At 47.0% G+C, this 12,036-nt stretch overlaps 1 protein-coding gene across 1 annotated transcript; it reads left to right on the top strand.

The window, feature by feature from the left end:
* The first annotated feature begins 4,570 nt into the window (after window positions 1-4,570).
* Window positions 4,571-10,031, top strand: LOC132085697 (keratin, type II cytoskeletal 7-like). The gene is made up of 9 exons (XM_059491134.1): window positions 4,571-5,026; window positions 6,015-6,229; window positions 6,602-6,662; window positions 7,285-7,380; window positions 7,972-8,136; window positions 8,216-8,341; window positions 8,587-8,807; window positions 9,058-9,086; window positions 9,556-10,031. Exons 1-9 carry the CDS (start codon window positions 4,571-4,573, stop codon window positions 10,029-10,031), a joined length of 1,845 nt encoding a protein of 614 aa, XP_059347117.1.
* The last annotated feature ends 2,005 nt before the right edge of the window (window positions 10,032-12,036 follow it).

Below are 12,036 nucleotides of genomic sequence, written 5' to 3'. Positions count from 1 at the left end.
CTTTGTGTTTTTATGTTGTGTCTGTCGCAGACATGTGATGACAAAACACACATTTTTATAGCTCTTCAAAATCTGCTGGAAGAGGTTATGGGGGGAAAAGCCTTGTAAATTGCTTGGTTGGTTTTTCAACATTGTTTTTGAGATCCTATGAATATGATTCAGGTTTTCAAAAAGATCAAATGGGGATCTTTTTGTTTCATTGCACAGTTGAGCAGATTAAAAAAGAAACCAACATAAAATCAATGATAAAAAAAGTAATAAAATGTTTTGTGATTAGACTGATGAAAGAACACAACAAAGAAATGAACCTGAGGTTGGGCAGATACGTTTTACCGAAGGCAAAATTGAGAAGAAAGGTCTTTCCTCACCAAAATGATCAGGATTCAGAACTGCAAGAGCTTCCTCTCCCCCCACACTCTCATGTGATAAGAAGTTATTTCCCAATCAAATATGAGAAGCACAAGATACCTCAGGCTCAATCATTAATGAAGGAAACCACAAGAAAGATTTGACAAGAAAAGAGCAATCAAACAGGTATAAATATTCATTAGGAGGGCTCTGATTGCCAAAGGTTTCCCACTAAAAACAGACCTTTTTATACAAGAGGAGAATAAATCAGTGCAATGACATGGAATTAAGGTTATTTCTTTGCCTCCAAACTCCCCTATCACAATTTCAAGATGTGATAAGCTAACTTGGCAAGTGTTGAACTTAAACCTGGCCTCTCTGAACATCAGAAATTCTGCAGCACCTCCCAAAGCTGCACCAATCCAATCCAATCCAATCCAATCCAATCCAATCCAATCCAATCCAATCCAATCCAATCCAATCCAATCCTTTATCTGGGCACTGGACTTTTGGCACAGGAAGAGCTTTTCTCCTGGCTGAATACGTTTCCCACTTTCCACAAGCAGTTCCTTCCTAGGATGGCTCAGGGAATCTCTTCAACTGGAAAACCACTTCAGCTGGAAGAGATCACCAATCTTGTGGATTTACAGGTACACTTCTGTAACCTTTTAAAAACTGAGGTATTTTTCTCACCTTTTCTAACACTTTTGCTGTGCCAGGCAGTGGGACACCATCCTCACCCAGGATGCCCATACATCCGACATTAATTTCCACTGCAGGAGGAAGAAAACAACAGCAGGAAGAACACAATAGGAGGAAGATCAAACCAAGCCTTTGCTTTGTTGGGAGCCTGAGCTCTGATGCCTCCAATCGCAGGACCGGGCGATGTGGCACCGCGAGACGAGTGGATCCAGGAGCGTGGGATGTTGGGGCTCTCATTAGGACTTCAAAGGTGCTGAAGAAATTTAGTGCCCAAAGGGTGGGACTCATTTCACCTCCCTCAACCTCCCCAAGCAGGCGCCGGGGCTGGTGTCTGGTTGTCTAGACGGCCTCTGGTCTCCAGGAAGAACAGAGGGAAGGAGCTGCAGAGGTGGATTCCTCCCACCTGCTTCCACTGCCTATTTTGGGAGGTGATGAATCACTGTCTGGAGATGCCAGGTCTCTTTCCATGAGCCAGAGATGGAGTCTCAAAGAGGAAATTAGAATCCATGGCCAGGTTGATGGCTGAAGGAAGGAGGAAAGTGCACCCAGGCCCAGTGTTTGATGACTTTTATGAGGAATATCCCTTGAAAAATCCCAGCTTTGACTCTGCACGTGGATTGTTAATGAGAGGCAAAAACATATGACCAGACTGAGTTGCCTTGGATAACTTTGGCTTTAGGATACAAGACACTGCACTAATCAAATCAATCCTCCAACATGTCATTAATAACTTGGACAAGAATCTCCCCAGTCCAAGAAACTGTGAAAGTCCACGTTCCGACCCAGTCGTACATGGATCAAATGGCTGTGGCACAGGCAGATTCCTGCCATTGTCCAACCTGACTGTGAGGAGCTCTCAATGGCTAAGGATAATAACAGAGCCCTTTGAGACTATCACATAAAACACCTTCTGAGAGCTCATCCGGATTCATTTCCAGAGGCAACAAACAAATTAGTGAACACCACTGTTCCTCTAATGAATTCCCTTTTTGGCGGCGCATTCAAGGGAGTGAAATGCTGACAAAGGAAGCGATTGCAAGTTGTCAAAATGACTCATCCAATCCCTCATCAAAATATTTTCCTTTTTGATTTCCTCACTTATTCCCCTCTGTTGGTTTTTTTGTTTGGTTTATTTTTTGTCTTTTTTTCTTTTGAGCCAAAAAGCTGCAGGTTTTTCTTCAGAGCGCTCTCCCCTTTCCCACATCCATATTCACAAAAACAAATAGGTTATTCTTGAGGTCTTATACACCACTTACTATTCCTTGGAAAGACCTAAAAGACATTAAATGAAGCTGCCTTCCCACTGGGATCCAGAAGAAACAACAGAAATTTGGCCAACACACACATTCTCCCAATGTTGAGCAACTTTACTCAAAATCTTTTCCCTCTCAGGAACCCAGTGGCTCTCATGAGTTTGGGAACTGGGGCTGCTGCAGCACAGCTGTTTCACAGATGTTTAATTGCAGCCTATGCTGCATTCCAAGTGTCTCCCACACATCCGACTTGGATAATGGAGTGCAGAGTGGGAATGGGGCACATCTTCAGTCTGATGATGAGGCTGGTTTCCTCCACAGGATTCCGAACATCGGCTCTTCTTTGGAGTCAAATCTGCATTTTGCTTCTGATAATCTGTTTAGAACTTCAAGGACTGTGGAAGTTCCAAACTGCAGCATTTGAAGCCTCTCATATTTGCTTAATCTGATATTTCCAACTGTGCTGGCAGCCAAGTTTACACTGTAAGCCTGAACTACTATAAACAAAGGTGTCATCTGAATGTTGTAAATATCTGGAATTATCCCTTTTGGATACAGCAAAAGTAGCAGTTTACACAACTAATTTATACCACCAGCCCCTCAAACTCACAGAAGTTGCAATTACAGGTTCAATTAATGGCTTTGGGGATCCTGGAGCTGCTGTCACATCCCACAGTTTCCATGTGCATCTTCTTTTCAAACACTTGATACTAGAAAGTTGTGTGTTTGGAGGAGGTTTGGCATAATTTTTGTCATCCTGACTCTCGGAAAATGTTTTTGGAGGAGGTTAATGAGGATGAGGGAACATAGAACCTGGGTCTCCAGCTGCCACCCCATTATATAATATGGAGATTCCTCCAAGCGTTGCTCCCTTCGAGAGGAAGGACTGAAGGTGCTCAGTTGTTTGAACTATAGTGTCCTTTTTTTCTCCCAAACACTTCTTCTGCAATGAGCTGAAAGAGCCCTTTTGTTTTGACTTTCCAACTGCCAGTTTGGAGAAGGCCTGGAGAGGTTTCCTGCCTCACCTCCTCGGGCTGGTGATTAGGAGAGAGAGGGATTCATCTCCCCAGTGTGAGTCACAGCCTTCCTTGTTGTCCAGCCTAATCTACTCATTAAGACTTCCTCTGTTGGTGCAGAAAGCCCAGCCCCTGCGGAGAGCAAATTGCCCCCATTCCCCCGAGCATGGCCCCAGGGACTCCTTGCCTTGGAGCTGTCTCCCCAAGTCTCAAGGACATGTCTGGCAAAGTCACCCAAATTCAGCCGTCACTTGGTGAATGGGGCGGATCTTGCCAAGCTGGAACTGACTATTGTTCCTTTTTTGTTCCCCGTAGAGACTTCCAGGAGGTGAGTCTAAAAGGGCTCTGACACCCAACCTTGGAAGAAGCTCCAGAATAGTGAAAGCCAAAGAATAGTGAAAGCCAAAGAATTAATTGTCACAAATAAGAACTTCCATCATAATTCTAGAAAAAATGGTCACTGCTGGCACAGAACATACATCGGTGAGCAAACAGAAATATGTCACAGATCCTGGGTGAAACCTGATCTGCTTCACTGGTGTTTCAGGGAAGGTCATTGTGAAATGCTGCACATTCCCAGGCTTCTGCACATTCTCAGAATTCCCATAATTCTGTGATTCTGTGCATGTAACTGGGAGATATTTTGAGTCCTTGCATACAAATCCAGACCTTAAGCTCAGTGAATTTACTGGCGTTTCAGATACAGAAATGATCCATTATGACACAACTTCCACAGTGTTTGTTCTTCTACAGTTGACTTTCTTCTTTTATTTTTCCTTTGAGTTACTTTTCCGCACCCAAAATTGTGAAATTACCCCCACAAAGTGCAAGTCCGCAAAACATCCCATCACACACAGCCCTATGAGACACAAAACCCCAAACGACACACTGCAAACAAATCACAAAGAGTTCTTAAAAAATGTTCCTAAACTATAATTAGCACTAAGTTAGGGGAGCACTTCAAACCATAATGTATTCGAAGGCAACTTGCAAACAGAGCACTTTTAGATTCCTTTTTATTTCCTCAGTAGTTACTATTTGCTGGGCTGGTTTGCATTTTGAGGAGCATTTATTGCTGCCAGGCAAACCAAACCCTTAAGTACTTAAATTACCGTCCTGATCCTATCAAGGCCAGCTTCCCCAAATATATATAAGGGACAGCATCCCTGCATCTCTCCAGTGGGATCCCTGTTCCTATCCTGCACCAGAGCAGCCCTGTAACTTTGCCATTCTACCTTCAAACAAGCCACAATGAGCAGGCAGGCACCAACGGTGAGATCTGTCCTGGGACGAAGAGGCTTCAGCTCAGCCTCGGAGATCTGCGGCCGCAGCTACGCGGCGTCGGCCAGCCAGCCGGTGCGCTGCGGCGCCTACAGCAGCAGGAGCGTCTGCAACCTGGGCGGCAGCAGGAGGATCTCCTATGTCAACGGGGGCTGCGGCACCGCCTGCTTTGGGGAGATGGGCTTCGGAGGCATGGGCTACGGGAACGCTGCAGGGGGCAGGGTTGGCCTGTGCGGCCCCCGCGGATACAGCATCGTGCGGGGGTACCCCGAGCGCAAGGCCGACGGCATCCAGGGCATCTGCATCGACGAGCGGCTGCTGAAGCCCCTCTGCGTCGGGGTGGACCCGCTGGAACACGAGATACGCTGCCAGGAGAAGGAGCAGATCAAGACCCTCAACACGCAGTTTGCCTGTTTCATCGACAAGGTGAGTGCAGTCCTGCTCCAGAATTGCTCTCCCTCGAGGAAAACAAAACCTGACCGAACCCCTCCCAAACCCATCGTGTGCCACGAGTCCATCAACCTCCTCCAAAGCCCCAGTCCAGCTCTGCCATGAATCCCTGAGCTGGATCCATGCAGGGGTCCAGGTTTCCACGGAAAATTTTAAGGAAATTCTAACAATTTTTAATAACTAATAATAATTTTAAGAGCATGTTGATCCAGATTGAGATCTTTTTAATGGGGTTCATTTCAGCCCTGTCCCTGCTCTGGCATTCCATGGCCTTTGAATCATGGCCGTGGTTGCAGTGGACTTTCTTGCAGGTGTTTCCTCTTGTTCAAATTGCATTTCTTGCTGCAGCTTAGGTGGAAGTTACAGCCTTGGCTGGTTCACCTTTCTGTCCTGTGTTAAATAATTCAAATAATTCCCTCCTCTCTTTGACTTTAAATATAGTGACAGTTCCAAAAACTTTCCCAAAGGCAAAGGTGGTTAATCTTGATCCAGACATGTGAAGGTTAGAGATGAAATCTGATCTGTCACCCAAGGATCCCTTTGTATAAAAAACAGAGACAAAGCATTTTCACTATCTGGGGACTCGATTTTATCCTAAAATACATCAGAGGCACCACCTGGAGTTTTGTTCCTAATACTTGTTAAGAAATGCAGATTTAGACACCAGGCTCCTGGATTTCTAAATAACGTAGACATGCGAGTCTTTGATTTCTAAATAATGTAGACATGACATTTAGATTTCTAAATAATTTACATGTCTGAATTCTAGATTTTGAAATAATTTAGACTTGTGGCATAAAGATCTCTTAATAAGGGCATATAACTTTCAGATCATGGTGCTGTATCATCTCTCACTTCCTGAAAATCCCATTCCTGCACCTGTGGTTAAGAGCAGAGAGTTAAACGGGTGTTGTGTCCCTGCCTTCACCTCTTTACTTGAAGAATTGCTATCTTTTGCCTTCAGGTTCGATTCCTGGAACAGCAGAACAAAGTGCTGGAGACCAAGTGGGGCCTCCTGCAGCAATATGTGCTGCCAAAGAAAGGGAAAAACCTGGAACTGTATTTCGAGAATTACATCTGTGACCTGCGAAAGCGCCTGGACTGTTTGCTGTGTGAAAAGCAGAAGTTGGGCAGTGAAGAATGTGCCACAAGCCAGCTGGTGGAGGAGTTCAAGTGCAAGTAAGGATCTTCTGAGCTCCTCTAGCTGATGGCGTTTTGCTTTTCTGGTTCATCTTGGGCAATTTCTCCTAGACTTGTGGCATGTCCCCTCTGGGAGTGCCACATTCTTCTGTCTCGCTGGCAAGCTCTTTGCATTGGTAATGGTGTTGTTGCTCATGAAGAAGCTTCTGATCTTGAGATGGTTTAATGTTGGTCTCCAGACACTGATCTGGCAGTGCCTGGTGGCAGTCCCAGCAAGAGAGAGTTGTCATTTTTTTACCTGGTGGTTATTGTCATTTGTACCTGAAGTCATTATAATTTATACCTGATGGTTGGTGTCTGAGTGTCTGAGCAATTTTGTTCCTCAGCCCTTTTTTCCTCCTTTTCCAACAGGTATGAAGAGGAAATCAACAGGCGCACAACTGTGGAGAATGAATTTGTGGCACTCAAAAAGGTGAGAAGCTCAAACGACATGAATAGTTTTACCTGTAGTAGGTTTTTTGGGGGCAAAATTGGCTGAAATAGTTAATTATTAACAAAAAATCACAAAAGTGTTATGATGAGTTGGAGGGAGACTTAGAAAGAGGTACAGGGTTGGGAAAAGAGGCAAGTAGAAAGCAAAAATAATGTCTCCCCAAAGTTTACATCAACAGCACTACAGCACCAGTTTTGTTGCCTTAAAAGCCTTCCTGAAGTGTGGGAGGGGGACAGAGGAGGACAGGTCACACCAGAACACCAAGTTATTTCTGTCTGTCTCTCCACATCCTTTATTCTTGGACATCAGAAAAGCAGGAATCATTTGAAGAATATTAAAAATTGTGTTTAAATACTCATTAGACAGTTGTGGGTTTGTAGCTGCGTCCTAAGTGATAAATCAACTAATTCCTGTAAGTCATGTTGGAATGGTTTCGTTTTCCTTCAGGAGGCACCAGGTTATCCTGACTCACCCTCTCACACCTTTTTTCTCTTGAAATCTTGTTGAGGCACATTTCTGTCTTGTTGGTGTTGCCTCTGTGTGTTTCTCCAACATTTACAGCTAGGTTTGGGCTGGAATGTGTGTGTCTCTCCTCTTGCAGGATGCAGATTGCATCTTCTTAAACAAGGAAGAGCTGGAGGTGAAGGTGGATCTGTTAAGGAGGCAGCTGGAGCTGCTGAAATGTGTGTTTGAGGAGGTGAGTTCCTCTGGTACATCCTGGGACTTCGGTGGTCCTGACTTATCCTTCAGATGCTCCAAATTTCTACTGCTGGAAACTCCTCTGGGATGTGTCTCATACAAAGCCCTGAATAACTAAAAGCATGGAAGTACAAGGTTGATATAAAATTAACATGATTATGCTGGAGATAGGGTGGTTCCCCCTTCCTTCATGCAGCTCCAGGTAGGAATTGGCTGTGTCCTAACTCTACCCTGGAGAAAAGATGAGTCCGTCTCGTTCCTCCGGATTGCAGCTGCCTGATTAGAGCTGAAGCAACTCCCAGCTCAGTCCTGTCATTAAATCACTCAGGCAGAAGGAGATGAGAGGATACCAAGGGTTAAGTCACTCCAATTTCTCGCCCTTGATGTGGACACAATTGCTGCAGGTCAGCACGTAGGTCAGCAGTCACAGGTGGCAACTCATCCTGCCGCAGGATTTTCTGCTGAGCCATCCCGAGGGACATTTCTTGACTTGTTCTATCCCTCAGCCACTCCATGTGCCAGCCCTTCCCTCCCTCCCTGCAAAGCCTGAGAGGTGAGAAGAGCTGACAAAGCCCTTCCTACCCCGCAGGAAAGGGCCCAGGTCGATCGCCAGCTCTGCGACACCTCAGTCATCGTCAAGATGGACAACAACCGAGACCTGGACATGGAAAGCATCATCAAGAACGTCGAGTGCTGGTACCAGGAGATTGCCCAGAAGAGCAAAGAAGAAGTCGATGCTTTCTACCAGAACAGGGTGAGTAAGGGGCCAGCTGGGTCTGTGCCTGGCAATGTCACAGGCCAAAAGTGACGATTGTCCTATTTCTTTGTTCCAGTTTCAGGAGCTGCAGGATAAGAGAGGGAAATTCTGCCATGACCTGCAGAGCAACAAGTGTGAGATTTCAGAGCTGACACGGATGATCCAGAAGCTGCAGTGTGAGCTGGAGAGCGTCAAGAAGCAGGTAGGAGACGTTTCCAGAGAAGTAGGACAGCTCAGACACAGGGCAGGGTGATGCATTGATGTTTAGAAGACTTGACATCTGCTCTAGGCCCTAGCTGGAAAGTGCAAAGTGGGTGGAGAGGGATGGGATGCTGGTGGGTTTTCCCTGTTTGCAATTGGAAGAGCAGATTTATCCAAACCCAGAGTGTCCAAAAACCAGGATAAGAAGTTTTGCAGACACCTACACTGCTGTTCCTCCCCTGACAGGTCTCCTGCCTGCAAACCTCCATTTGTGACGTTGAGCAGCGTGGGGATTGTGCCCTCAAAGATGCTCGAGAAAAGCACGTTGAGCTGCAGAATGCTCTACAGAAGGCCAAGGACGAGCTGGCCTGCATGCTGCGGGACTATCAGGAGCTGCTCAATGTCAAGCTGGCCCTGGACATCGAGATTGCCACCTACAAGACTCTGCTGGAGGGTGAAGAGAGCAGGTTGGTGACACTTTTCCCTCCTGTGTATCTGAGGCTATGGCAGCTCCCAAGTGAATTCTACCTCCAAGGTCTCCCCAGACTCACAGAAACTGGACCTGGAGAGGTGCCTGGAGGCCATGAAGGCCATATGGGTGCCAGCAAAAACAGTTCCTGTCCCAGGGATAGTGAGGCGTGTTGCAACAAGGGACTAAGTGGTCTGGATTGTGGCTGGAAGTTGTGAGTAATGTGTGTTTCTCTTTTCTCCCCACAGGATATGTGTGGGGAACCCTGTGAGCGTGTGTAAGTAACTGTGCATTTTCAGCCATGAAGGTTTCTTGTTTTAGGACAGATACCTTTAGGAGCAACATTATCTGTCTGCCCCAGGTCCCTCTGCCTTCCTTTTCCAGTTCTGGAAAGTTTAGCCCCAGAGATCTCAAATACCTTTGAATTTAAAAAAACCCAGCTTTTGGAGTGAGGGGAGGAGGTCAAACTCAAGACCCTTTTCTACCCTTGGAGGCAACAGGGAGATGTCCTGGGGACCATGGGATATGTACTGAACCTGGGAAGCACCAGCAACATGGGGAGGGGGAGGATGCATGAGGGGATGCGTTGGGACATGGGGGAGGAGTAGGACGGAGCAGGGGCTCAGACACATTGGACAAATGTGGAGGAAATCAGGTTTGGTTGGTTCTGTCACTCAAGAAACAACGTGCCTTGTGGAAGCCGTCCAGTTTTCCTCCCTAACTGACTCCCATGGGCTCTGTTGCAGCTGTGGTCAGCAGTGGCTACAACATCCCTGATGACTGCGGGATGATGGCCAACGGGGCCGTGTGTGGCTACGGCTCCCTGGGCAGGCGGGCCGGGCGCCACAGCTCCCAGACCGGAGGGTTCAGCTCCCGTAGCGCCGGCATCCACCCCAAGAGAGTCCTCAGCTCCGTGGCCAAGCAGTGCATGCCAGAGGTGTTCTGCCAGGCTGGAGGGGTCAGCTGCAAAGCCGGCGGGTTCAGCTCCCGCAGCGGAGGGTACCCAGCCCGTAACGTGGTCAGCGCTGGCAGCGCGGGCATGAATGCCAGGATGGGGCCCTGCCAGGCTGGACAAGTGCTCAGCTTTGGGAACCAGGGCTGCGTCATCCGGCAGCTGGCGGGGCCCCCCGTCGTTGTGTCCAGCAGCACTGAGGTCGTGGGGTGCAACAACGGCGTGGTGGGGAATTTTGGGGTCGTCAGAGACCCCTGTGTGGTCCCATAGGACAGCGGCGCTCAGATGCGCCAGCCCCATGCCAACACGATGCAGGGTGATTCCTCTGCCCCTTGGCAGCAACATTTGTCACCAAACCCACTCCCACATTTATTAGCCTCAGATTTATCCCCCCCGAGCTGTGTTTTCAGAATCTCCAAGCCTAAAGATCCCTCTAGAAACTTCTCCTGCAGGTGCTCAGCACAGTGTGATTTCTGAATCCTTACTTTAGGTTATCACAGCTTTAAGGATTTGTTTGTTGCACTGCTTCCCCCTCTGTCTTTTCCCATAACAAGCAGATTAATTAACAATATTCTCCCCTCCAAGAGCCCTCTTTTTTTCTTCCAGCTCCTCCCAAAGCATTTCAGAAAAGAGCGCGAGGATTTAACTGCTTAAACCTTCCCAAGAGATGCTGCAAAGAGCAGACTCCCTCTATTTTTATCCTGTCTTTTTTTGGTCCAAGAAAACCCTGCACTGCAAATTTATGCTTAAATCTGAAACAAAGCAATTTTCAAAGCACCTGCTGATTCTTCGCAGCCATCAGCTTTTTTTTTGTGTGTGTGAAATTTGCTCATGGATGAACATATATGCTTCTGCATGTTGGGGTGGCTGGCTCAAGGAGTGCTAATTTTTAGAACAGATCACCCCCTTTCCTTCCCCTCAGAATGCCAAGGGAAGTTAATGGTGCATAAATTGTCCATGTTGACAAATGGAGCTGTTCCCACTGACTGCTCAAACTTCCCAGCTTCTCACTGAGTCCTCAATAAACTGCTTTGAAAGGACATCTTTTGTCTCTCAATTTTTCCATAGATGGTATTTAAAGAAACCACAAAATAGGTGAAAAAATACTCTGGGGAGCATAAGAACCAAAGATACCTTTGGATTCTCTGTGGGCAGTTTGGGACATCGTGGGGCTCAGGTGTCACTGGGGTAACTGTGGTTTATTTATCTCCTCATAGCATATCACGTAAGATATTTTATAGACCAGTTAACAATTGATGTCAAAGATTTTTAGAAAACTCCAAAATAATCCTGAGCACCACAGGGTAGTGTTTTCCAACCTATTGCAACCTCTAAACAATGTATTTGTTTGATCCTTTCAAGTCAGAGCAGTTGAATGAAGATGAATTCAGCAGTGCCCTTCTGGGCTCATAGGTCCGGTGATCAAGGCTGTGAGATCAGAGACGTGTTTCAGACACAAAAACTTGGCTTTAGTGGCTTTGGTGATGACAAAGTGTTATTTGAACTGTGTGACATAAAAAGCACTGAGATGTCTTGGCCATAGTGAGGTGGGATTGACTTTGCCCTGGTTTTGGAGTCTCCCACGTTGAGCTCAGCAGGGTTGCTGGGGATTCATTTCTCGGAAAAAATGACATTTCCGCGGGGTGATTCATCCAGCCAAACACAGGTGTATAATTTAGCATGAAATGCATGGAGCTTGAGGCTGTCTGCACCAATGGGATCCGTCCAGGCTCTGGAGGCAGCCCCGGGCAGGGGGATTAACCCAAACATGGGTGTCCCATGCCAGGCGCCTGCAAATCCCCAGGAATCCTCCCTGCCTCTCCCGCCGGACTTGCAGACGTTATTATCACAGGGAATTTCTTCCTGTCTCCAGCCCAGGAAGAATTACAGGCCATGCAGCCCCAGTAATCTCTCCACTCTCACAGGGCAACATTCTAATAGCAACCTGAAAAAAGGGGACAATTAAAGGGTGAGGCGGGGAATAAGATTAGGACCTTTGGCGAATGGCAGGGGATGTCATTTCTGTGCTGAGAGTGGAAAATTCTTTATCCAGCTCTGACCAGCTGCGTGTCAGACCCTGGTAGTGTGAGGTGGACGCCTGTCCTCCACCTGTGCCCTCTCTCCAATGAGGAATCCCAGTTCAGCAGTTTCAATTTTAATTGGCTCCAAGTAGATGGGATGGAGCTCACCTCAGTGGGGAATTCTGCACTCGAGCTTGCTTCATTCACCACTTGCAAATGGAATTTGGAAATAGGAGTCCCTCCCATCAGGCAGC

Source organism: Ammospiza nelsoni, chromosome 32, assembly GCF_027579445.1.
Source record: "Ammospiza nelsoni isolate bAmmNel1 chromosome 32, bAmmNel1.pri, whole genome shotgun sequence".
Taxonomy (NCBI): Eukaryota; Metazoa; Chordata; class Aves; order Passeriformes; family Passerellidae; genus Ammospiza; species Ammospiza nelsoni.
Note: the sequence above shows the minus strand (reverse complement) of the source record. Positions and strands in the feature narration are given on the sequence as shown.

Bases quoted from the DNA above. Each gene is read 5' to 3' on its own strand.
- LOC132085697 (XM_059491134.1), top strand. From the start codon at position 4,571: ATGAGCAGGCAGGCACCAACGGTGAGATCTGTCCTGGGACGAAGAGGC. The intron at 8,808-9,057 runs GTTGGTGACACT...TTCTCCCCACAG, and splicing joins CTGGAGGGTGAAGAGAGCAG to GATATGTGTGGGGAACCCTG. The intron at 9,087-9,555 runs GTAAGTAACTGT...GCTCTGTTGCAG, and splicing joins GGGGAACCCTGTGAGCGTGT to CTGTGGTCAGCAGTGGCTAC.